A 26,057-nucleotide genomic window follows, 5' to 3' on the forward strand; every position below is an offset into this window, starting at 1 on the left:
ATTTTTTAAAGTTGTATTGTCTTTGACTTGTTGTAGTTTTGGTATAGAAAAATTATTTACATTGTTCTACATATTTTTCTCCGCCTCTCTAAGTTTTAAACTTTCGATATTTATCGACTTTTTGTATAGTTTGTATTCGCAAAATTATTGAACAATTAGATTAAAATACTGATTTTTAGTGTGAACACGTTTAAAATAGCTCGAAGAACTGTTCCGATATATTCCAATCTGTAACGGGTATAGCCGATATCGACCACGTTTTTCCGATATTACTCGAAAGTTTGAAACATGGTGTTGACTGTGGCGGTTCTTTCAAAACGTGTTATATTTCATGCGACATGTATTGCTTTGTCAATGGTATATTGGTGCATTCATGGATCTGAACCAGCATATATAAGCATCCATATTCACACATTGAATGTTTTATGACAGTTTGCAATGGTGAAAATTACAGGAAATACATCATTGAGATAGATAAATCGTTTAAAATCCTCGAGCGAGAACTCGACCCCGTCGAGTACCCCTGACACTGATATACTACAAAGTGAACAGGTATCACATTCCCATGAAAGTGTAAACAATTGTACTCACCAATGTCACGCGTCAATAGACAGAGACACTATCGAAGACCTGTTTAGATTAATCGTCGGTCTTCGGAACGATATGATGGACATGTTAGATTGCATGACATACAAATACACAGAAGTGATTAAAGAACTCAAGACGGAAATTAGCTCATTAAAATCAGAAGTTAAACATAAAGACTGCATTATTTTAAATCAACATAAAGAGCTATCGTCAGAATGTTATACCAAATCACCACCGGTATTTAAAAACGCAAAGAATTCCAATAATTCTGTAGACAATACAAACTTAAAAGAAAATACCAACAGTATAGACAAAGTGGAAAATGACACAGACAAAACGCCAAATACATCAAAAAATGTTTCATCGTGCAATACAACAGCGCCAACTATTCCGAAAGCAAAAGACACTTATGCCGATCGGGTAAAAAATGGAGGCGAAGAGCAAGTTTCTCGAGCCAACAATGCAAAGCATGAAGCGACAACACGAGAAAGCACTAGAAACGAAAACAGGAAAGAACCAGGGATCTACGTTTTTCAAGGGGTGCAACAGAAAAAACGCACTAAATATATTTTAATGTCAAGAATAAAGGCAAACGGTACTTCCAAAGAGGTTGTCGAATATATCATGGGATATGCAGCTGACTTTGGCGTAAAGGTTACTTATGTAAGAATATTTTAAGATCTTAAAATACTGGGACAACTACAAGGAGCCCACATATACAGCGCGACTCAATGTTGTCGAAAGCGATTGTGATTTTGCTCTCCGGAATGGATTCTGGCCACCAGGAGTTCTTGTCCGCGAGTGGTTCAATAACTTTGAAATTGCTGGGGGAAAGTCTCACATCGAAGCTCAGCAGCACGTTCACGATTGGGGAGGCGTACAGAATGACAACTATTGGAATACAGGTGACAACAGGGGTAATTTTGAGAGGTACCAACAGGACTTGATAGATGAATAAGAACTGTATATACTCACTACTCGTTTTAAGCCGTGCTATTATAATGAGGCTACAAAGCTGGGATATTCGCGGTGTAATGAAATGACAAGTTATTTAAAGGAGTTATACCTGAAAACTATAAAGTATATTAATTATATTGCATAGTGAAGAATAAACATACATTTCAGTACTGTGGGCGTAAAGCACACATGTACAGGCTTCTAGCTATAGGTCGTGTATGTCCAGTGCCTATTTTCCACGTAATGTGCGGACACGCTTCCTCAAGGGTGGGCGTGCACGTGCAAGGACAGGGTCATGCAGGGTCAATGTGACACACTCAACCAATCCATTCACTCGCCTCTCATACGTCATCATAACAACTTACACACACAGATTTACATGTACAGGACATTACATGACACAGGGACATGTAAATTCAGACAGACACAGGGACATGTAAATTCAGACAATACACAGCGCATGTAGTTAAAACACCATATATAATACATATTACATATATGGTGAATTTAAACACCGCGACATTCTCCCCTGCAAAGGAAAATGACTCCTGGCATTTAAATCACCTAATGTTAAACATCACAGTTAAAATATTCATAGGAAAATCAATGAGCAGTACAGTATCCAGTATCCAAGTGATTGGGGCAATCCCTACCAACAAGGATTAAAGGATCACTCCTCACTGAACAGAATTTTTTTTTACCAATATTAGAAATCAATATTCACAAAATTTATCACCTTGGCCAGAGTCCCAAGGTAATATCCAGCATATATAGCTTAACTAGAATTTCTCCTCTGCCAAGTGAAACAAAACATTCCTGATGCGAATATAATCTAACATATATTATAATTGAATGTAAATTGCAATTATGCTACAATTTTACTAAATAAATGGTAAACCAAAAGGTAATACACATCGGTAGCTGTAGAGATTAAATATAATTTTCACAATCAGGAGAGGTCTTTGCTCACTATGACATTCTCCCACTGCTCTAAATGTCTAAACGTAGACCTCAGACCCAGAACTTGATGGCACCAAGGTTTCCATAAGCCATTCTACATACAACTTAGGAGGTTTACAGGCTCGTCTGGACCTTATAGCTTGAACTGAGTCTTGTGTCTGACCAACACTGTGCATGCCTGCAGCGTAAGAATGTCGACACACACTCCTGGTACCCTGTTTCGGAGAATTCCCTGTACCAAAGGTATTTGGTTGCCCTGGTCGTTGCGCGCCAGCGAAAGTGCGCCTGGGTCTCCTCGCAGGAATGACGTACCTGGATGATTGACTTCTATCATCATCTGAGCTATCAGAGTCAGTAGTGGAGGAGGAACTATCATCAAACTGTATCCCGGGATTCTGATTCTGAGTTGTCTCCCTTGGTTCATCGGCACCCTGTGTTCTAGGTAGCCACATGAAAGGGGGGAGCAGGTTCATATGCACAGTTTTAATAGGTCCCTGTATCTTGTATACAGGCATATCAGCATTTGGTATACTAAGGATAATAGGGATCCTTAGCCCATTTATCAGCTAATTTCTGGATACCTCCTATCACATCACCTATCTAGAGTAGCTAATTCTGTTTCATGGGACAGCTTATCCTTTTATCCATAGTGATTTTGGTGCAAACTCCCGTACTCCAACAAGGATTAAAGGATCACTCCTCACTGAACAGAATTTTTTTTTACCATAATAGTAGAAATCAATATTTCAAAAATTTAAATCACCTTGGCCAGAGTCCCAAGGTAATATCCAGCATATATAGCTTAACATATTTCTCTCTGCCAATGAAACAAAAATTCCTGATGCGATCTAATATATTATAATTGCAATGTAAATTGCAATTTTATGCTACAATTTTACTAAATAAATGGTAAACCAAAAGGTAATACACATCGGTAGCTGTAGAGATTAAATATAATTTTCACAATCAGGAGAGGTCTTTGCTCCACTATGACATTCTCCCACTGCTCTAAATGTCTAAACGTAGACCTCAGACCCAGAACTTGATGGCACCAAGGTTTCCATAAGCCATTCTACATACAACTTAGGAGGTTTACAGGCTCGTCTGGACCTTATAGCTTGAACTGAGTCTTGTGTCTGACCAACACTGTGCATGCCTGCAGCGTAAGAATGTCGACACACACTCCTGGTACCCTGTTTCGGAGAATTCCCTGTACCAAAGGTATTTGGTTGCCCTGGTCGTTGCGCGCCAGCGAAAGTGCGCCTGGGTCTCCTCGCAGGAATGACGTACCTGGATGATTGACTTCTATCATCATCTGAGCTATCAGAGTCAGTAGTGGAGGAGGAACTATCATCAAACTGTATCCCGGGATTCTGATTCTGAGTTGTCTCCCTTGGTTCATCGGCACCCTGTGTTTCTAGGTTAGCCACATGAAAGGGGGGGGAGCAGGTTCATATGCACAGTTTTAATAGGTCCCTGTATCTTGTATACAGGCATATCAGCATTTGGTATACTAAGGATAATGTAGGGATCCTTAGCCCATTTATCAGCTAATTTCTGTTTGCCACATATACCTACGTTCCTCATCACAACCCGGTCACCTACTTCTAGAGTAGCTTCTCTAACTCCCCTATCTTTGTACCTCTTACCCTTCCTATCGCTTTCAGCTGAGGCAGCTTTGTAGGCAAAGTATAACCGACGCTTAAGCTTTTGGGCATAATTCTGGCGACTCCCTACAGTCTCAGAATCTGTATCGATGCCTAAAAATGCATCTACACTAAGTCTTGTTTGCCATCCAAAACATTAGGAAATGAGGGGAATATCCAGTGGTCTCATGTTTTATATCATTATAATGCGTGAACAAGAGGAGCCACGTAAGATTTCCAATTGAATTTTTGTTCTTCCTCCATTGTACCTAACATTTTTAGCAAAGTGTGGTTGAACCGTTCGACCATGCCATTGCCCATAGGATGGTAAGGGGTAGTTCTCGTTTTATCCACTCCAGTTATCTTGCAAAGTTCCTTGATAACTTTGCTTTCAAAATTCCTACCCTGGTCACTGTGGATTCGGGCAGGAAAGCTGTAGTGGGACAATGAACTGTTCGTACAACACCCTGGCGGTGGTACTCGCTAACTGGTTCCTGGTTGGAATTGCCTGGGCATAGCTGGTGAAATGGTCAGTGATAACCAGCACATTTTCGTAGCCCCTTTGACCTTTCCAAAGTCAAATAATCAATGCAGAGTAGTTCCATTGGTCGAGAACTTTGGATATTAACCAACTCTGCTGTTGGGACAGTATGGGTTTTTCTACGAATACACCTACCACAGCTTTCGACCCATCTATTTACCTCGGCATCAAAGCCAGGCCAAAACAACCGACGCTTTGCCAACCAGTTTTGTCCGGTAAGGTTTGGAACCTCTTTGTAATTATAGAGATACCATGCAATGTTTTATGTGATATGTATGACAATTATGTAGAAAATGGTAATATAATTGTAATTGAGGATTTTTAACGCACAGCTATCTAAAGAATTGGGGGGGGAGAGAGAAATATGATGGCAATGGGAGAGGAAGAATTCTTCGACAATTTATGTAAGATCGGTATCTTACATCTGCTAATTCACAAGATTGGTGTTCGGGGCGGAAACTACACTTATTTATCTGGTAATGGTGTAAGAATGTCAATGATTGATCATGTCTTGATACATTCGTCTAAAGTCGACCTTATTGACACGTGTCGTATATACGATGACCACTTTCTTAACGTGTCTGATCATAGACCTATACAACTAACCTTAAACGTACGACCATTTAAGGGTCAACTCGCAACTGTGAATTGGAAAAAAGTTACCGAGATTCATATTACCAATTATAAACAGTCACTGGATAAATTAATAAGAAGTTCGTCGATAAAGTCAAATGATATTGGACAAATATCAAAGTTATTTCATACCGCAGCAAAATTAATTCTGCCTCTAAAAAAATAGGTACTTCCTGAAACCGTGCTGGAACTCTCGTGAAGTTCGGGCCTTTCACTCAAACATGAGGTCATTAAGGCTGATATGGCTGAGTGAAGGTCGACCTAGAGGCTCTCCTCAGTTTGATTCTTATTCAAAGTACAAGAGTGCAAAAAGACAATTCAGGCGGGAATTACATAAGCGCGCGAAGAATATGAACGCAAACAGTTTGCGGAATTGGAATCGTTGACAGAGATAGATCTCGGTACTTTCTATCAAACCGTTCGGCGGAAAAGGTCCATGGGAAAAATCTGCATCCTAATGAGCTGCTAGTAAACGGTACAATAACGCGTGATCCGGACACGCTAAGAGAAGTATGGCGTGGACATTTTAGCAAGCTTGCATGTCCAGTAAATCAACCCAACTTTGACGACGAATTTAAAGATAATATTGAAAAGGCTGTCTTCGACATGTATTTAGAAAGCTTTAACAATTGTGAGGACATAAGTGATAAGCCCGATATCTAAACCGAAGTAAAACGTGCCATATCTAATATGAATTGTGGAAAAGCAGGGGGTCATGACGGATGGGTATTAGAACATATAAAGTTTGCTAGTGATACTATGATCGATAGGGTGGGGGGGTGGGATTTTTATTAACTATATCAACAAAACATATTCGAAAATGAAAAGTACTCAGACCATTTAAAATATGGTATTGGTAATAATAATATTATTTAAATGGTGAAAACGCGATAGATTATTAATGGATAATTATCGGGATATTAACATTTAACACCGGTATTGCAGAAGATTTAGAATAAAAAGATTTTTAATACTCTAGAGTAACAAAAAATGTACTGATCTAGATTTTCCACATCCATTACAGCAAGGGTTTTAGAGAACATTGTGGAAGCATTACAGCAGCTTTCATTGTTAAAGAATCCATTGCTTTTTATATTGAAAAGAAATCAAAGGTCTATGCGGCTTTTCTTGATAATAAGAAGGCGTTCAGTCATACCGTAACCGTATGTATTCTATCAATGTTAAACATATATTGTTAAATTATGTGAACTTATTCTAGTTAAATAATGAATAGGCTTATTATGAGATGCAGTTGGAAAATACATTGTAATATTATAATAATTGTATGTTGTAGTTTCACACTCTAAATGTTATGTTACCATTATAATTATGTAAAATGACACAGAAATCTCCTTGACGGAGGAGATAAAGAATGTCTGTCTATTTGTCTGTCTGTCTGCCTGCCTGTTTAATCCCCCTCTGTAGAACTGAATTATACTCCAACAACAGCTTTATTCCCTAAATGCTAAAGAGAATTTAAATACAATATAACATTAAATATAACAGTAAATATTACATTACACTGTGCCCACAGCGAAACAAAGCAAGAAACATAAGCTCTGATCCTTATAACGACCTTTTAAGAGAATCTCCAACCTGTTCCTGTTATATTTGTAAATGAAAATTCGTATCGCTTTTTCTTTGACTGTAGGCATTTCAATGAAAAGAGAGCAGTTCAAATACAGGGAATACAGAACTCAGGTTTACTAGATAATCGTTATTATATGTATTATATATTATATGGATGTCAATTTTGCAATAATGATATTAACAAAGATATTTTACAATGCATGACTGAATATATCCGCCATACTAAAAGATTTGATTTCTGATAAACATATATCATATTATATCAATACATAGCCCTCTAAGCAAAATACCAAGTAACAAGTACCTATATCTTGATTATGTAATGAATAATAATTAACACATACCGATCAGACATCGCTGTATATTTGTTTACAAACATGTGTGCGTATAGGGTTTTTTGTTTACAGTCTCGGTGTATTACAGGCTAGTCAAGTTTACGCTTGCGAGTAAAGCGTTTGTGAGACCCGGATTAGCAAAATCCGGGGGTATAAAAGCCCGCGCTGACATGCTCTCCTACCCCGAAACGATATATATAGCATGACGGCACGTAAAACTCTTCACTGCGAATTGCAGTCTGATCAACACTCAAGCTGTGAAGATCACATAGTAACAGGTATAGGCTATATAACGGTATTTCCATTGATAGAGTGATTTGGCAGCGGCTCGTGACCTGTGATAGGTCAATGACTACGTATACACAGTATAGTCGGTAGTAGTAACCACGGCGTGGTTAGCGACTACATAAGTAGTCAGCGACTACAAGGTAGTCAGCGACAACGTAGTTGTCGGGAGTCACAGGACAGTGACTATAGGCCTATAAACCACAAGGTGGTTAGCGACTACATAGGTAGTCAGCGACAATGTTACACTGTTGTCGAGATTAACCGGCTAGCGATAGTCGACGACTAGGCCAGTAACCACAGGGTGGTTAACGACTACACGGTAGTCAGTGACACGGCCAGTAACCACAGGGTGGTGTTAACGACTACACGGTAGTCAGTGACACGGTCAGTAACCACAGGGTGGTTAACGACTACACGGTAGTCAGTGACACGGTCAGTGACCACAGGGTGGTTAAAACGACTACACGGTAGTCAGTGACACGGTCAGTGACCACAGGGTGGTTAACGACTACACGGTAGTCAGTGACACGGTCAGTGACCACAGGGTGGTTAAACGACTACACGGTAGTCAGTGACACGGTCAGTGACCACAGGGTGGTTAACGACTACACGGTAGTCAGTGACACGGTCAGTGACCACAGGGTGGTTAACGACTACACGGTAGTCAGTGACACGGTCAGTGACACGGTCAGTGACCACAGGGTGGTTAACGACTACACGGTAGTCAGTGACACGGCCAGTAACCACAGGATGGTTAAACGACTACACGGTAGTCAGTGGACACGGTCAGTGACCACAGGGTGGTTAACGACTACACGACAGTCAGTGACACGGTCAGGGACCACAGGGTGGTTAACGACTACACGGTAGTCAGTGACACGGTCAGTGACCACAGGGTGGTTAACGACTACACGGTAGTCAGTGACACGGTCAGTGACCACAGGGTGGTTAACGACTACACGGTAGTCAGTGACACGGTCAGTGACCACAGGGTGGTTAACGACTACACGGTAGTCAGTGACACGGTCAGTGACCACAGGGTGGTTATCACGACTACACGGTAGTCAGTGACACGGTCAGTGACCACAGGGTGGTTAAACGACTACACGGTAGTCAGTGACACGGTCAGTGACCACAGGGTGATTAACGACTACACGGTAGTCAGTGACACGGTCAGTGACCACAAGGTGGTTAACGACTACACGGTAGTCAGTGACACGGTCAGTGACCACAGGGTGGTTTAAACGACTACACGGTAGTCAGTGACACGGCCAGTAACCACAGGGTGGTTAGTGACTACACGGTAGTCAGTGACACGGTCATGACCACAGGTGGTTTAAACGACTACAACGGTAGTCAGTGGACACGGTCATTGTCCACAGGGTGGTTAGTGACTACACGGTAGTCAGTGACACGGTCAGTGACCACAAGGTGGGTTAACGACTACACGGTAGTCAGTGACACGGTCAGTGACCTCAGGGTGGTTAACGACTACACGGTAGTCAGTGACACGGTCAGTGACCACAGGGTGGTTAACGACTACACGGTAGTCAGTGACACGGTCAGTGACCACAGGGTGGTTAAACGACTACACGGTAGTCAGTGACACGGTCATTGTCACAGGGTGGTTAACGACTACACGGTAGTCAGTGACACGGTCAGTGACCACGGGGTAGTCTACGTCTGTAAGATAGTCAGGAACATAAATTGTTAAGTTGCAATATATTATTTTGCTGTGTTATATGACCAATCATTAAGACCAGGTGTCGATGGTCAGGTAGACCTACCGTATATATACTTAGAAATTACATTTATTATTAATCGCTCGGAACCTATGTAATGTTTTACGCTTCCAAATAGTAGTTATATCTCTATATATTTGCATCGGTAGACTATAGCTAGTCACTAACCGAGATCATTCACTGTAAGTGACAACCCATTCAAAAACGGCACAATTACTTGATAGTCAAAATACTATTTAGCAGTACAATTAAATTGATGTACTTGTTGGTATTTATTCCTAACTTACTCCAAACTCTCCGGGCGGGATGGATACTGATTATTGAACATTGAGAATTTATTATACTATAATAATTGTTTAATTGAATGATTAAACTATATACATAATAGAACCATCAATGTCAGTTAACTCCAATTGTTTCAAAAATTGCATTCAATCTCCTCCCATAGATTGTTCCTATTTAACTAAAGATAAAATGCTTAGTTTGTTGTCAGACTCCAGGGGGATGGGCCAGTGTGCATAAGCACAGGAACTTTATGGCCATTGTTTGTTAGTCTGTCAATAAATGAGCATGATCTTATCCCTATTTGAAAACTAAAATTTATAAGGAATATGAATTCAAAATAATCAAATTTATATCAAATCATTTTCTATTAAAAATAAAATAGGAGTTATCCCCCTTTAATCAGAAATACATTTCTTTCTTTACACTCATATCACCTGAGGCTGTATTGCATGGCTACCATGCAATAAAGCCTCATGACGTTTACGGCGTCAACAAAATTACTATTTCCTCGGTAAAATTTTCATATTTTTTTCACAAACATTGCCAGGTTTTACTATAAAAGATGCAAACAACGAAATTTGTGTTGAAAATATCACGTATTTTTTCATATATGGAAAATTGACTCGCAGTCGTGGTTTTCTTCGAATTTATTTCTAAATCGTGGGACATTATAATTGTAAATTTGCAATAAAAACGTCGAGGTATGAAAGAAAGATTACTCTTACATAAGTGGATATGAAGGATGGGGATATTCTACCCTCGGGATCACAAAATGTTGCAAAACCCTCGAGCTCGGGTTTTACTACATTTTGTGACCCTCGGCAAGCCTCGGGTTTTACTACATTTTGTGACCCTCGGGTAGTATATCCGTATCCTTCATATATTACATTTGAAAGAGTCTTATAGTATATAACTTATTCAATCTATATGTGTGTATATAAAATATATATGTATGAATGAATGCAGAATTAATTTATGTTTGTATTTCAAATATGAATTGGAGATGACTTAAATTGGCGTAGCCTGATGTCCGATCCATTTGATATATAATAATGCCAATAAAATATTGTTGAAATTTGAATATTCAGCAGAGAGAAAAAAACATTATATCAAAAAATAGGTTAAGGCAAAAATCGCCACTTGGCGTCCGGACTAATAGAACTGTTATCTTCTATATATCTAAAGATACATGGTCAGATATTATATGGGCGAAGTCGCGGGCGGATGTTATTATATAAATAAGTATTACAGAAATAATCGACAAATCGAAAAGGTGTTGTCTTTTTATTGGAACACTTTCTTGTCATACTGTATTAGAATTAAAAAGTTGATCCAATACAGACGTTGGTACATTATAATTAACATAGGATGACTATACCAGGAATCTATCACAGTAATTATATTTTGTACAGTATCATCAGGACTAATTTAGTCACAGTATCACATGCCTTCATAGACATACAGGAACTCACCTTTCATTTTGAAAATGTCAAAAAAGTCACCAATTTGTGTAATATTTCCTTTGGAGTTGTAGATCAACAGACTAAATTCCTTTCACATGTCTAAATCTGAAAATGCATCATCAACATGTTAAGACCATATCTATACGAATTTCATTTGTCTTTATCAACTTTGTGAGGCAACCATTGGGGACTGTACCGAGGACCTATTTGCAGTCGACTTATCTTGAGAGAAAATTTTATTAGTACAAAAAGACCAAATAAAATAAAGTATATTCCTTTACATTTTATTTTGAAATGACAAATTAACTTATATTTAAAAATTGCAGTCAAATGATGTTTCAATACAAAAGTATTCAAATTGTTCAAAGATTTGATTTTGGCTGAATATTTTTTTCGAATCAAAAGGTCAATTTAATCGAGTCTATGCTACTTTCTATAATCCCAATAGACAATAGGGCATTATTATTTACCAACTTTTTCATAGATGTGCAATATATATATCTAATGATATAGCTTGGTTTGTACAATATTAATTTGAAAAATTCAAATTATTGTCATTTTCCCTCTTGGGGGCCCCTTTTTCTATATTGTACATATCCCGAGATAACGATAACGTATTGATACCTCTGTCTAAGTATGGGCGTTACTAACTGTGATACGATCCCGATACAGGCCCGTCCCGGAAGTACTCATCCCTGTAGGGTGCATACACTACACGACAGCCGATAACAACGAGATATGATTCAAAATTTTATATCTTGGATACACGAAGGTAAAATCTTTAACTGGGTGGAATGCGGGTATATTGCACAATATCGAGTACAAAAGGCAATGTTTGCTGATGTGATATGTAAATAACGACAATAAAGAACATTAAAATAAATATGTTTCATTGTAAAGGACACATGTCAATCTGAGCAACATGAGCAACATTTACGCCAACAATCGCCTATAAAGCACTACTGTAGAGGTAAATAAGTCACCGAGATTGCATGAGTTCTAAATTAGCGTTCACTGTACACATCTAAAGGTAAAACGATGCCGTATATGTAGACGAGACGTTCTCAATTAAGTTTAATGGTATTTAGAAAACGAATAGAAAGCTTTTTATGACAAGATATGTTATCCATGAATGTAAATTACCGAGACATGACAGGCACATCTGATGTTCACAGCAAATCACAGGCGGTTAATTTCAATATAAAAATCAAATGCTGATACACAGTTTGGTATGTCAAAGCGACAGAATCAATATTAATGTGAATACAAGGTTATCAGGGAAAAGAATAGACAAAATCGTTTTCGATCACTTTATTTTCACGTTATCTTCTACGCGACATATGCACACTAGGGTTCGTCATTGCTACCGTGTGTCTTAGCAACAAAACACATAGGTCATAACCTCAGGTATTTAAACATACCTGAGAAGCTCACAAATCTGATAGACAAAGGTCCTTGGGCGATGTACTTCCTGCCTTGGAATGTAATAGCTGGGTAGGAATTATAATGGTTGGTGCTGCTGTTTAACAGAAATGCTTTAAGATTAAAGTGTAATGATATGATAATATGCTATAATGCATTCCATATGACATTAATACTAAAAGTAAAAGGTTAATTGATTACCTAACAATATCAAAGGAAAGACGTTTATCAAGCATACTAAAATAATAAAAAAAAATTATAAAGACATTACGCGATTACAAGGTACAATGTATTGTATGCAGCTAAAAAGTAGGGAGTGTGTTTCTTTAGATGAAAGATTTAATTAAGAAGATGAAGGAAAGCAGCAAAGGGGTCAAGTGGATCTCCAAACATTATCTATTAAAATACAAATATATTTATGAAGCTATTGTAACCGAAATGAATCTGTTTTACAACGATAGTCATAATTTTATTTATAGTTTCACTTTAATTACTTAATCCTACCAAACGTAGTTGACAATGCCTAGTCGATGGCTGGCAGCCGCTTATTATGCTCCTATTATAATAATTGTGACGTCACAATGGCATGCTGCTGATCACAAACGATTGTCATATAAATAATGGTTAATTAATGACAATAATAGTCAATGGCTTGATCTCTTTAAATATCATAATTAGCTTATTCAGTTGGCAAGTACAGAAGAACAAGTAGACAATAGAAAATTAAACGTGAATGCTTCATTGTGCTGACGGAGTTGGTTCAATGTGTTAGTGCTAGATACGATATTTGTCCCCCAGCTGACGGAGCATGCCTGTTTAGCTGAGCCTTAAGAGTTGTAGTCTTATACACTGGAGACCCAGGTTCTAGTCCTGGTAGGCGCACACTTCAAGATTCAGGTGTGTTTTCCGTTCTTCTACAATTGTACCGGTGTCTTTATAACACCCATCTTTCATAACCATCAACTAATTGCATTTCAATAATAACATAACCAGAGTACAGACAATGCTGTATCCTTATTGATACATAGATAGCTAGATTTAATGTATTGTCTACTTGTCATTTACCAAACAGGTGGGATAGCTTGTGCGCGTCATAGTGTAAACACCTTTATCAAATTACATTGAGTACTTAGTATAATAGGACATGCGATAACAGTATAGACCACTGACCGGATAATTTCTCTGTAACAGATTTACCTTCCAGTGTTTTATTGGGGTAGATGCAGGCGTAAAGTACATGTGTTTGTAAGGTTAATGACATCAGCAAACTTACTATTAATCTCCATACCCGTTGTTTTCTCCGTATAGTATAGACAGTTTTGTGTATTTTAGTTCCTCGCTTATAAGATTAATGATCTAACCATGCATTAAGTGGATATTCATGTTTTTAAATTAGAACTAATGGACTAATGACTCACTGTTGTCATTGTTACAAACTTTGGAAGTATGTGTCTATAATTCAGTGTGTTCTGGGCCGTGTTAGGGAGTACGGAGGCGTTAGGCTGATTATCTGTTTATCTATGTTTTCTCTTCAAAGATCTTTTATTCGGTCGGTAATTTCTCATCTATATTGATTTCAATTCTGATCTTCTCGTTTCATAAAACCAAATATCTGGAAAATCAAAGTACTGAAAGTACTGTTGGTGGATACTTGCACAAAAAGCATGAACTGTAGTGAATTTTTGTTTTAGGATATTTGTTGAACATTGCAAGGAGAAAAGTCCATCTTTGCGATATCAGTTCAGAGATCATCCATTTTACAATACAAACACCATCACTATTGTTAGAATATGGTCATAACAATTTATTAATTATTCACTTCTCAGTGCATTTTAAGTGCAAGTTATTAACGGTTGGTATTTACTTTTTAAGTCATTATCGGCCTTTAGGTAGGTCGTTAGAATTAGTACCTGCTTATACTCGTCTTGCATGAGTTTCATTATTTATTCAAAAATTGTCCAAACGGGTTACAAAGATATGGGCGTGTCCTATATATGTGGACATAAACTGAACACACATTAAAAGTGAAAAATGCGTTCGGTTGTGGGACTATTACGTAACACAAGGAAAAAAGTGCATACACGTTTTACGTAACGATATAAAACGCATGTAAAAAAGCATGTTGAGGACCACGCATGTAAAACGTACGTACGAAAACGTATGTAATGGTGTGTTAAACCGATGAGTACATACGCTGGTAAAAAAGACATAAAACGTTAAACGGCATGTAAAACGGGCGTTTATCAAAACATGTGTTATTATACATACGTTTGATTCCTATAGAACAAACATCCACCTTTTTTAAAATTGTTTTATGTGCATTTACATGGTCTTTGAAGTTTGCACATATATGGTTGTCATTTTCAAAATTAAAAAGTTTAATTTCCATTTTATTTGTATTATCGGTTCCTGTCCTAATGACTGATATTTTTTTCATACATAGTATGTTCTATTTAACAAACGAGTTGACTACATGATAAAATTCATAATCTAAGGGATGATTTATGTTTTTTTTCTACATCACAATTTGTCCTTAACGTTACGTTCATCACTTCCATTTTTAATAAAGGATTTAAACATTTACTAAAGTCGTGCCAATGTTCAATTGTTTTCAAATTCTGGCTCAGTGAGTCCAGAAATCAATTTATGTTGTTTGCACATTGTACACATGTAAATACATTTTTTCCTTTGCATATGCATAATGAAGATACACGTATAATCCTTAGCTACATTTATAATGACAATTCTAGTACATATGCTCAATGATCTCGTAGATCAAAATGCATTCTCGATACTCCAGGAGTTGCGATCACTTACGATCTCCTACATATATCGTAAGTGATCGGAACTCCCTGGAGTATCGAGGATGATCAAAACAACAGAAGTAGACCTACTACATTGTACATCATGAAGCGCTGGTCAGCTGATATTGATCATATGTATTCAGAGAATTAGTCTTCAAAACTGTTAAATATTAAAATTTAAAGAAGGAATCCACATTAACGGTTTTGCTTCTGTTTCACAATCAGTAGATGTACAGTATAATTATATAATTACATGTATCATCATACGATATTGAAGCTGCATATTCTCTCATGGAGGCTAGTATGATGTTCACATATAAGTTGGTAGAAGACATATATAGATAACATGAAACCAAAAACATAGAGGCTATCAAACATGTAATTTGCATATGGGAATATCATTTTTGAAAAAAAACCCACTGCAAGGTCTTCATATAACAATGATAAAACTAATGTTTTACATGTTATTAGTTAGGGTTACATTTTACAGACGTGTCCGTTTTACATGTGGCGGAAAACAAACGTACATAAAATATATGTGTAAACATAAAGTTTAACGCATATGTTTTGTTCAAAACATAGGTTTTACGACATGTGTGGCCAAAAACGTACGTAAAACGCCATGTTTTTAAACATACGTTTTTAACGCATGTTTTTCAAACCGTATGTAAAATATGCGTTGCACTTTTTGCTGCGTTACTACTTTGGCGGAGGTAATGCCATGGAGTGGCGATGGGTTGTAGTGGGGTGTTCACGAGACAGTGTACTACGATCCCAGCAGGGTGCTATACTTGTATATCACTAATTCAAGCATTGCATGAATGTTTTCAAGGTCATATTAGATAATGAGTTACGATGGTTTTAAACCATTTTATTACATTTTAATCTCATTTTATAAGGTTCTATCGGTACAAATGCATGCGGTATTTTTTAACATTTGATATTTTCACTCAATAAATCACCCAACCAGAGTACACCATTTTACAGTTGAAAATATCGTTTTGACGAGAATACCTTGTTTTTGAAATATGATATTACGTGCATCTTACTATTAGTGTTTTTTTGATAATTGTTTTAGGGTAAACGTTGTTGCATTATATTATCCTATGTTGTTTTCTCGAAATGTGTGCCCCCATGTGAGGAACAAAACATATTCAGCAACAAAAATCGCGGGTGATTGAAATACATGTACTGGGTATTAGTTGGCCTAGTTTTAGACCTATAAAAGAGAGGTAAAAATGTACTTAATAAGATATTCACTGTTCCTTTTTCACTCGTAAAAAATATCAAAACTTTCCACCCCACTCCATAAAGAAATATTTCCTCAAGAACAAGAGGATATCCTCTATAAACTTCACAGTTATAGAAAACGCGCTGAATCAATCCTGAGGACCTTATAATGCTGTTTAAAATAATGTTAGTATTGTGATCTTATTTTCAATTAGATCTATTGAAACGGAATCATTTATGTGCCGGCATGAGATAGGGAGTGGAACATAAACGGAGTATCTACTTATAGTTCCTTTTTGGGTGATTTTAGTATTAACGTCCTATTAAACGCTAGGTTCATTTAATGGCAACCGTGACATTGTGTGTACGCGTTGTAGTGGTTTGGGAGGCTGCAGTATGTTCGTGTTGGTGTGTGTACGCGTTGTAGTGGTTTGGGAGACTGCAGTATGGTCTGTGTTGTGTGTGCTCTCAACGCGTTGTAGTGGTTTGGGTTGGGCTCCAGTATTGTCGCGTGTTGTGTGTGTACGCGTTTGTAGTGGTTTGGGAGGCTCCAGTATGTTCGTGTTGTGTGTGTACGCGTTGTAGTGGTTTGGGTAGACTGCAGATGTTCGTCGTTGTGTGTGTACGGCGTTTGTAGTGGTTTGGGAGACTGCAGTATGTTCGTGTTGTGTGTGTACGCGTTTTGTAGTGGTTTGGGAAGCTCCAGTATGTTCGTGTTGTGTGTGTACGCGTTATAGTGGTTTGGGGAGACTGCCAGTATGTTTCGTGTTGTGTGTGTACGCGTTTTAGTGGTTTGGAGACTGCAGTATGTGCGTGTTGTGTGTGTACGCGTTGTAGTGGTTTGGGAACGCTCCAGTGATGTTCGTGTTGTGTGTGTTACGCGTTGTAGTGGTTTGGGAGACTGCAGTACTGTTCGTTGTTGTGTGTGTGTACGCGTTGCAGTGGTTTCGGAGACTGCAGTATGTTCGTGTTGTGTGTGTACGCGTTGTAGTGGTTTCCGGAGACTGCAGTATGTTCGTGTTGTGTGTGTACGCGTTGTAGTGGTTTGGGACGATGACTGCAGTATGTTCGTGTTGTGTGTGTACGCGTTGTAGTTGTTTGGGAGACTGCAGTATGTTCGTGTTGTGTGTACGCGTTGTTAGTGGTTTGGGAGGCTGCAGTATGCTCGTGTTCTGACTTCGGAATCGACGTTCGCTATTCAGCAGAGTGAATAGTTGATCGAGTCGGGAGTTTCTTGCTTTCATCTTCATGATTGTCTAATTCTTGTGTAATTAGTCGAGCTACTACCATTTTATAAAACGTCATTGTTTGCTGATAGGGTGTTAGAATTTGTATGTGTTGCCCCATTGGTATGATCGTAAAATTGTGACTTATTTGATTTATTTTTTTTTAGTTGTTTTTCTATTCTTCTTTACTGACTTTCTTCCTCCTAATGTTTCCCTTCACAACGCCATTACAGTTTTGGTTTCAGTTAAGCACTGTGTTGTGTGTGTACGCGTTGTAGTGGTGTTGGAGACTGCAGTATGTTCGTGTTGTGTGTGTACGCGTTGTAGTGGTTTGGGAGACTGCAGTATGTTCGTGTTGTGTGTGTACGCGTTGTAGTGGTTTGGGAGACTGCAGTATGTTCGTGTTGTGTGTGTACGCGTTGTAGTGGTTTGGGAGACTGCAGTCAATGGTCGTGTTGTGTGTGTACGCGTTGTAGTGGTTTGGGAGGCTCCAGTATGTTCGTGTTGTGTGTGTACGCGTTGTAGTGGTTTGGGAGGCTCCAGTATGTTCGTGTTGTGTGTGTACGCGTTGTAGTGGTTTGGGAGACTGCAGTATGTTCGTGTTGTGTGTGTACGCGTTGTAGTGGTTTGGGAGACTGCAGTATGTTCGTGTTGTGTGTGTACGCGTTGTAGTGGTTTGGGAAGCTCCAGTATGTTCGTGTTGTGTGTGTGTACGCGTTGTAGTGGTTTGGGAGACTGCAGTATGTTCGTGTTGTGTGTGTACGCGTTGCAGTGGTTTCGGAGACTGCAGTATGTTCGTGTTGTGTGTGTACGCGTTGTAGTGCTGTTTGGAGACTGCAGTATGTTCGTGTGTTGTGTGTGTACGCGTTGTAGTGGTTTCGGAGACTGCAGTATGTTCGTGTTGTGTGTGTACGCGTTGTAGTGGTTTGGGAGACTGCAGTATGTTCGTGTTGTGTGTGTACGCGTTGTAGTGGTGTTGGGAGGACTGCAGTATGTTCGTGTTGTGTGTGTACGCGTTGTAGTGGTTTGGGAGGACTGCAGTATGTTCGTGTTGTGTGTGTACGCGTTGTAGTGGTTTGGGAGACTGCAGTATGTTTGTGTTGTGTGTACGCGTTGTGTAGTGGTTTGGGAGGCTGCAGTATGCTCGTGTTCTGACTCGGAATCGACGTTCGCTATTCAGCAGAGTGAATCGTTGATCGAGTCGGGAGTTTCTTGCTTTCATCTTCATGATTGTCTAATCTTGTGTAATAGTCGAGCTACTACCATTTTTATAAACGTCATTGTTTTGCTGATAGGGTGTTAGAATTGTATGTGTTGCCCCATTGCATGATCGTAAAATGTGACTTATTTGATTATTTTTTTTAGTTGTTTTTCTATTCTTCTTTACGGACTTTCTTCCTCCTAATGTTTCCCTTCACAACGCCTTACGTTTGGTCTTCAGTTAAGCACTGAGTCCTGCAATGAAGGCTCTGGGTTCTATTTCCTGACCGAGACCCGTCATATTTATACATTATAGCATGAAAAGAGGTAGCTTCTTCTCCTGGCTAAGCCCTATATACATTAACTCCGTTTGACTCATGTAAAACATATTTGTTTTTGCCTTTTTCCATGAAGAGTAATCCCCACATTTATGGTAGTGTAAATATCCTGGTCCATTGTAAAATGATAATAAATGTAACAATTCCACCCTTATGAAGCAAAGAAACATTTTGTCAAACAAGTAATGTGTAATAAAATCTAAAACGGTTGTTAACATTACATCACCATCCAAACGGTCTGTAAATTATTATGAATTTTTACTGACATTTTTTTCTTGAATATGCTACAAGAAAAAATCAGAAAGTATCGTCAATCAAGCTATTGCAGATATGAAACCGATATGGATAGATATGCGTACCTCAGATACACAGAGGTAAACTCTTTATTGGGTGGAATGTTGGCACGTTACATAATCGTTAGTACAGACTTGATATGTATGTAGATAACTAACACATTATTACATGCTTCATGTCAAGGATAAACTTATATCATTATCGACGCACACCTGTGTAATATATACACCAAAAAGTCTACAAAACATCACATGTAGATGTTAATATCTAAATAAGGTAATGCCACGTGGACACTGCTAAGATCATTTCTATGGTAGACGCCTATAGCAATAAGTATTACAATTATCATAATTACGAAACGTGTCATTCATGAATATATGTATCAATGAATTGTGATATCACATCTTATGTTCAAAAACAAGGCATTTGTAATGCCAATTAATAAAGACATATTATTGTAATATTGTAATATTAATATGTATAGAGAATGTTCCTTGTTTCTTGATGAATACCAGTTATATTTCATCGAGTGAGGTGGAAGCTTTGATACTTTCACGAGTTCGAAGCACGAGTGAAAAATATTGAAGTTTCCACCTTACGAGACGAAATATTATTGGTAGGCTTATTCATCAAGAAAAAAGAGGATTATACCATTTACAGAAGACCATCACTACTAATTCTGGCGATTATTTCGTCGTATAACAATAACAATTCAGAATGACATTTTTTAAAAGCGAGTGAAAATATCAAAATGGATTTTTCACTGGAGTGAAGTATATCGCTTTTATTCTCACCGTAAAACCTCATATTTCACTGCGAAAATGTTATGAATATCTTTGCCAAATCTTTATTCATATGAATAATACGTTTTCACAAAAGAGGTTTAATAATCCGATAATGTTATGTCTATGTCGAATTGTGTACCCCAGAGCGGTATGACCGATGATTCCTCATGCTACCATGTTTCATAGCAACACAACACTCATATCATACCATCATAGATTAAAACATACACATACACAAACATACTGATTGACAAAATGTCCAAAATACAGTTATAATAACTACAATGGCAAAGTTATTGTGTATGCTTCATTGTACTGCCGTATCGCTGGCATTCATCCTAAACCTCAAGGTCGCCAGCCTGACAGCATCGACACAGAAACAACCCTAATCATCACAGTGATATACAGTGATATTACGGCCTGACAGCATCGACACAGAAACAACCCTAATCATCACAGTGATATACAGTGATATTACAGCCTGACAGCATCGACACAGAAACAATCCTAATCATCACAGTGATATACAGTAATATTACAGTCTGACAGCATCGACACAGAAACAACCCTAATCATCACAGTGATATACAGTAATATTACAGTCTGACAGCATCGACACAGAAACAACAACCTAGTCATCACAGTGATATACAGTAATATTACAGCCTGACAGCATCGACACAGAAACAACCCTAATCATCACAGTGATATACAGTAATATTACAGTCTGACAGCATCGACACAGAAACAACCCTAATCATCACAGTGATATACAGTAATATTACAGTCTGACAGCATCGACACAGAAACAACCCTAATCATCACAGTGATATACAGTGATATTACAGCCTGACAGCATCGACACAGAAACAACCCTAATCATCACAGTGATATACAGTAATATTACAGCCTGACAGCATCGACACAGAAACAACCCTAATCATCACAGTGATATACAGTGATATTACAGTCTGACAGCATCGACACAGAAACAACCCTAGTCATCACAGTGATATACAGTGATATTACAGTCTGACAGCATCGACACAGAAACAACCCTTAGTCATCACAGTGATATACAGTAATATTACAGCCTGACAGCATCGACACAGAAACAACACTAATCATCACAGTGAATATACAGTAATATTACAGCCTGACAGCATCGACACAGAAACAACCCTAATCATCACAGTGGTATACAGTAATATTACAGTCTGACAGCATCGACACAGAAACAACCCTAATCATCACAGTGGTATACAGTAATATTACAGTCTGACAGCATCGACACAGAAACAACCCTAATCATCACAGTGATATACAGTAAATATTACAGCCTGACAGCATCGACATAGAAACAACCCTAATCATCACAGTGGTATACAGTGATACTACAGCCTGACAGCATCGACACAGAAACAACCCTAGTCATCACAGTGATATACAGTAAATATTACAGTCTGACAGCATCGACACAGAAACAACCCTAATAATCACAGTGATATACAGTAATATTACAGCCTGACAGCATCGACACAGAAACAACCCTAATCATCACAGTGGTATACAGTAATATTACAGTCTGACAGCATCGACACAGAAAACAACCCTAATCATCACAGTGGTATACAGTAATATTACAGTCTGACAGCATCGACACAGAAACAACCCTAATCATCACAGTGGGTATACAGTGATATTACAGTCTGACAGCATCGACACAGAAACAACCCTAATCATCACAGTGATATACAGTAATATTACAGGCCTGACAGCATCGACATAGAAAACAACCCTAATCATCACAGTGATATACAGTGATATTACAGTCTGACAGCATCGACACAGAAACAACCCTAATCATCACAGTGATATACAGTAATATTACAGCCTGACAGCATCGACACAGAAACAACACTAATCGTCACAGTGATATACAGTGATATTACAGTCTGACAGCATCGACACAGAAAACAACACTAGTCATCACAGTGATATACAGTAATATTACAGTCTGACAGCATCGACACAGAAACAACCCTAATCATCACAGTGATATACAGTAATATTACAGTCTGACAGCATCGACACAGAAACAACACTAATCATCACAGTGATATACAGTAATATTACAGCCTGACAGCATCGACAAAGAAACAACCCTAATCATCACAGTGATATACAGTAATATTACAGTCTGACAGCATCGACACAGAAACAACCCTAATCATCACAGTGATATTCAGTGATATTACAGCCTGACAGCATCGACACAGAAACAACACTAATCATCACAGTGATATACAGTAATATTACATCCTGACAGCATCGACACAGAAACAACCCTAGTCATCACAGTGATATACAGTAATATTACAGCCTGACAGCATCGACACAGAAACAACCCTAGTCATCACAGTGATATACAGTAATATTACAGTCTGACAGCATCGACACAGAAACAACCCTAGTCATCACAGTGGTATACAGTAATATTACAGTCTGACATCATCGACACAGAAACAACCCTAGTCATCACAGTGATATACAGTAATATAACAGTCTGACAGCATCGGACACAGAAACAACCCTAGTCATCACAGTGGTATACAGTAATATTACAGTCTGACAGCATCGACACAGAAAAACAACCCTAGTCATCACAGTGATATACAGTAATATTACAGTCTGACAGCATCGACACAGAAACAACCCTAGTCATCACAGTGGTATACAGTAATATTACAGTCTGACAGCATCGACACAGAAACAACCCTAGTCATCACAGTGATATACAGTAATATTACAGTCTGACAGCATCGACACAGAAACAACCCTAGTCATCACAGTGATATACAGTAATATTACAGTCTGACAGCATCGACACAGAAACAACCCTAGTCATCACAGTGATATACAGTAATATTACAGTCTGACAGCATCGACACAGAAACAAACCCTAGTCATCACAGTGATATACAGTAATATTACAGTCTGACAGCATCGACACAGAAACAACCCTAATCATCACAGTGATATACAGTAATATTACAGCCTGACAGCATCGACACAGAAACAACACTAATCATTACAGTGATATACAGTGATATTACAGTCTGACAGCATCGACACAGAAACAACACTAATCATCACAGTGATATACAGTAATATTACAGTCTGACAGCATCGACACAGAAACAACCACTAGTCATCACAGTGATATACAGTAATATTACAGTCTGACAGCATCGACACAGAAACACAACTCTAATCATCACAGTGATATACAGTAATATTACAGTCTGACAGCATCGACACAGAAACAACCCTAGTCATCACAGTGGTATACAGTATTATTACAGCCTGACAGCATCGACACAGAAACAACCCTAGTCATCACAGTGGATATACAGTAATATTACAGCCTGACAGCATCGACACAGAAACAACCCTAATCATCACAGTGGTATACAGTAATATTACAGCCTGACAGCATCGACACAGAAACAACCCTAGTCATCACAGTGATATACAGTAATATTACAGCCTGACAGCATCGACACAGAATCAACCCTAGTCATCACAGTGATATACAGTAATATTACAGTCTGACAGCATCGACACAGAAACAACCCTAGTCATCACAGTGATATACAGTAATATTACAGCCTGACAGCATCGACACAGAAACAACCCTAATTCATCACAGTGATATACAGTAATATTACAGCCTGACAGCATCGACACAGAAACAACCCTAGTCATCACAGTGATATACAGTAATATTACAGCCTGACAGCATCGACACAGAAACAACCCTAATCATCACAGTGATATACAGTGATATTACAGTCTGACAGCATCGACACAGAAACAACCCTAATCATCACAGTGATATACAGTGATATTACAGCCTGACAGCATCGACACAAGAAACATCCCTAGTCATCACAGTGATATTACAGCCTGACAGTATCGACACAGAAACAACCCTAATCATCACAGTGATATACAGTAATATTACAGCCTGACAGCATCGACACAGAAACAACCCTAATCATCACAGTGATATACAGTAATATTACAGTCTGACAGCATCGACACAGAAAACAACCCTAATCATCACAGTGATATACAGTAATATTACAGCCTGACAGCATCGACACAGAAACAACCCTAATCATCACAGTGATATACAGTAATATTACAGTCTGACAGCATCGACACAGAAACAACACTAATCATCACAGTGGTATACAGTGATATTACAGCCTGACAGCATCGACACAGAAACAACCCTAAGTCATCACAGTGATATACAGTAATATTACAGCCTGACAGCATCGACACAGAAACAACCCTAATCATCACAGTGATTTACAGTAATATTACAGCCTGACAGCATCGACACAGAAACAACCCTAGTCATCACAGTGATATACAGTAATATTACAGTCTGACAGCATCGACACAGAAACAACCCTAATCATCACAGTGATATACAGTGATATTACAGCCTGACAGCATCGACACAGAAACAACAACTAATCATCACAGTGATATACAGTAATATTACAGTCTGACATCATCGACACAGAAACAACCCTAATCATCACAGTAATATACAGTAATATTACAGCCTGACAGCATCGACACAGAAACAACCCTAATCATCACAGTGATATACAGTAATATTTACAGTCTGACAGCATCGACACAGAAACAACCCTAATCATCACAGTGATATAACAGTAATATTACAGTCTGACAGCATCGACACAGAAACAACACTAATCATCACAGTGATATACAGTAATATTACATCCTGACAGCATCGACACAGAAACAACCCTAGTCATCACAGTGATATACAGTAATATCACAGCCTGACAGCATCGACACAGAAACAACCCTAATCATCACAGTGATATACAGTAATATTACAGTCTGACAGCATCGACACAGAAACAACCCTAGTCATCACAGTGATATACAGTAATATTACAGTCTGACAGCATCGACACAGAAACAACCCTAGTCATCACAGTGATATACAGTTAATATTACAGTCTGACAGCATCGACACAGAAACAACCCTAATCATCACAGTGATATACAGTAATATTACAGTCTGACAGCATCGACACAGAAACAACCCTAATCATCACAGTGATATACAGTAATATTACAGCCTGACAGCATCGACACAGAATCAAACCAACCCTAATCGTCACAGTGATATACAGTAATATCACAGTGTATCATGTATGGGCTATAGGACATTACATCACACACAGCTTTGCACCGTTGTCATATTTCTTCTAAACGTTGTTCTGGTATCATACCGGTAATATTCAGTGAAAATAAGAGACAATGATACAAATGACGTTGGTTGTGTGATAACAGTTGGGCTCTTTAATGGAGTATTTTGTCGGATGGTTTGACCATTACATAGCTATCCAGCTGTTGATATATGCACCGCGTTGTCATTCAACGAACGGGGTAGGGCGGTACGTCATTGTGTAAACACTTTTACCAGTTACGCTAAAATATTTATAACTGATAATGATACGTTAGTTATATATGCATAGATATGGCAACGATCCCAAAATAGCTAAAATATATATGGGCCAAAAAATAATATCGACTTTATGCTCCAGGTAACACGTGCACGTGATCGTTACAAAAGTATGTGTGTAGGCTACCAATTACATCAACAACCACGAT

The 26,057-nt window shown here is 38.3% G+C and overlaps 1 protein-coding gene across 2 annotated transcripts in view; it reads right to left on the minus strand.

Annotated features, from left to right (window-relative positions):
- LOC138311432 (period circadian protein-like) overlaps positions 1 to 26,057 on the minus strand; it is a 55,185-nt gene that overhangs the window by 15,814 nt on the left and 13,314 nt on the right. The window contains exons 1-2 of one of the 2 annotated variants that reach the window (XM_069252790.1): positions 12,450 to 12,541; positions 11,038 to 11,133 (exon numbers count right to left, since the gene is read on the minus strand). The exons of the other annotated variant lie outside the window; for it this stretch is intronic. Of the exons in view, the coding sequence (XP_069108891.1) occupies positions 11,038 to 11,044 (7 nt within the window). The 5' untranslated portion in view covers positions 11,045 to 11,133; positions 12,450 to 12,541. Of the gene's footprint in view, positions 1 to 11,037; positions 11,134 to 12,449; positions 12,542 to 26,057 lie in introns of those variants that run through there. 2 annotated transcript variants of the gene reach the window in all.

The sequence above is a fragment of the Argopecten irradians genome, unplaced genomic scaffold, assembly GCF_041381155.1.
Source record: "Argopecten irradians isolate NY unplaced genomic scaffold, Ai_NY scaffold_0022, whole genome shotgun sequence".
Taxonomy (NCBI): Eukaryota; Metazoa; Mollusca; class Bivalvia; order Pectinida; family Pectinidae; genus Argopecten; species Argopecten irradians.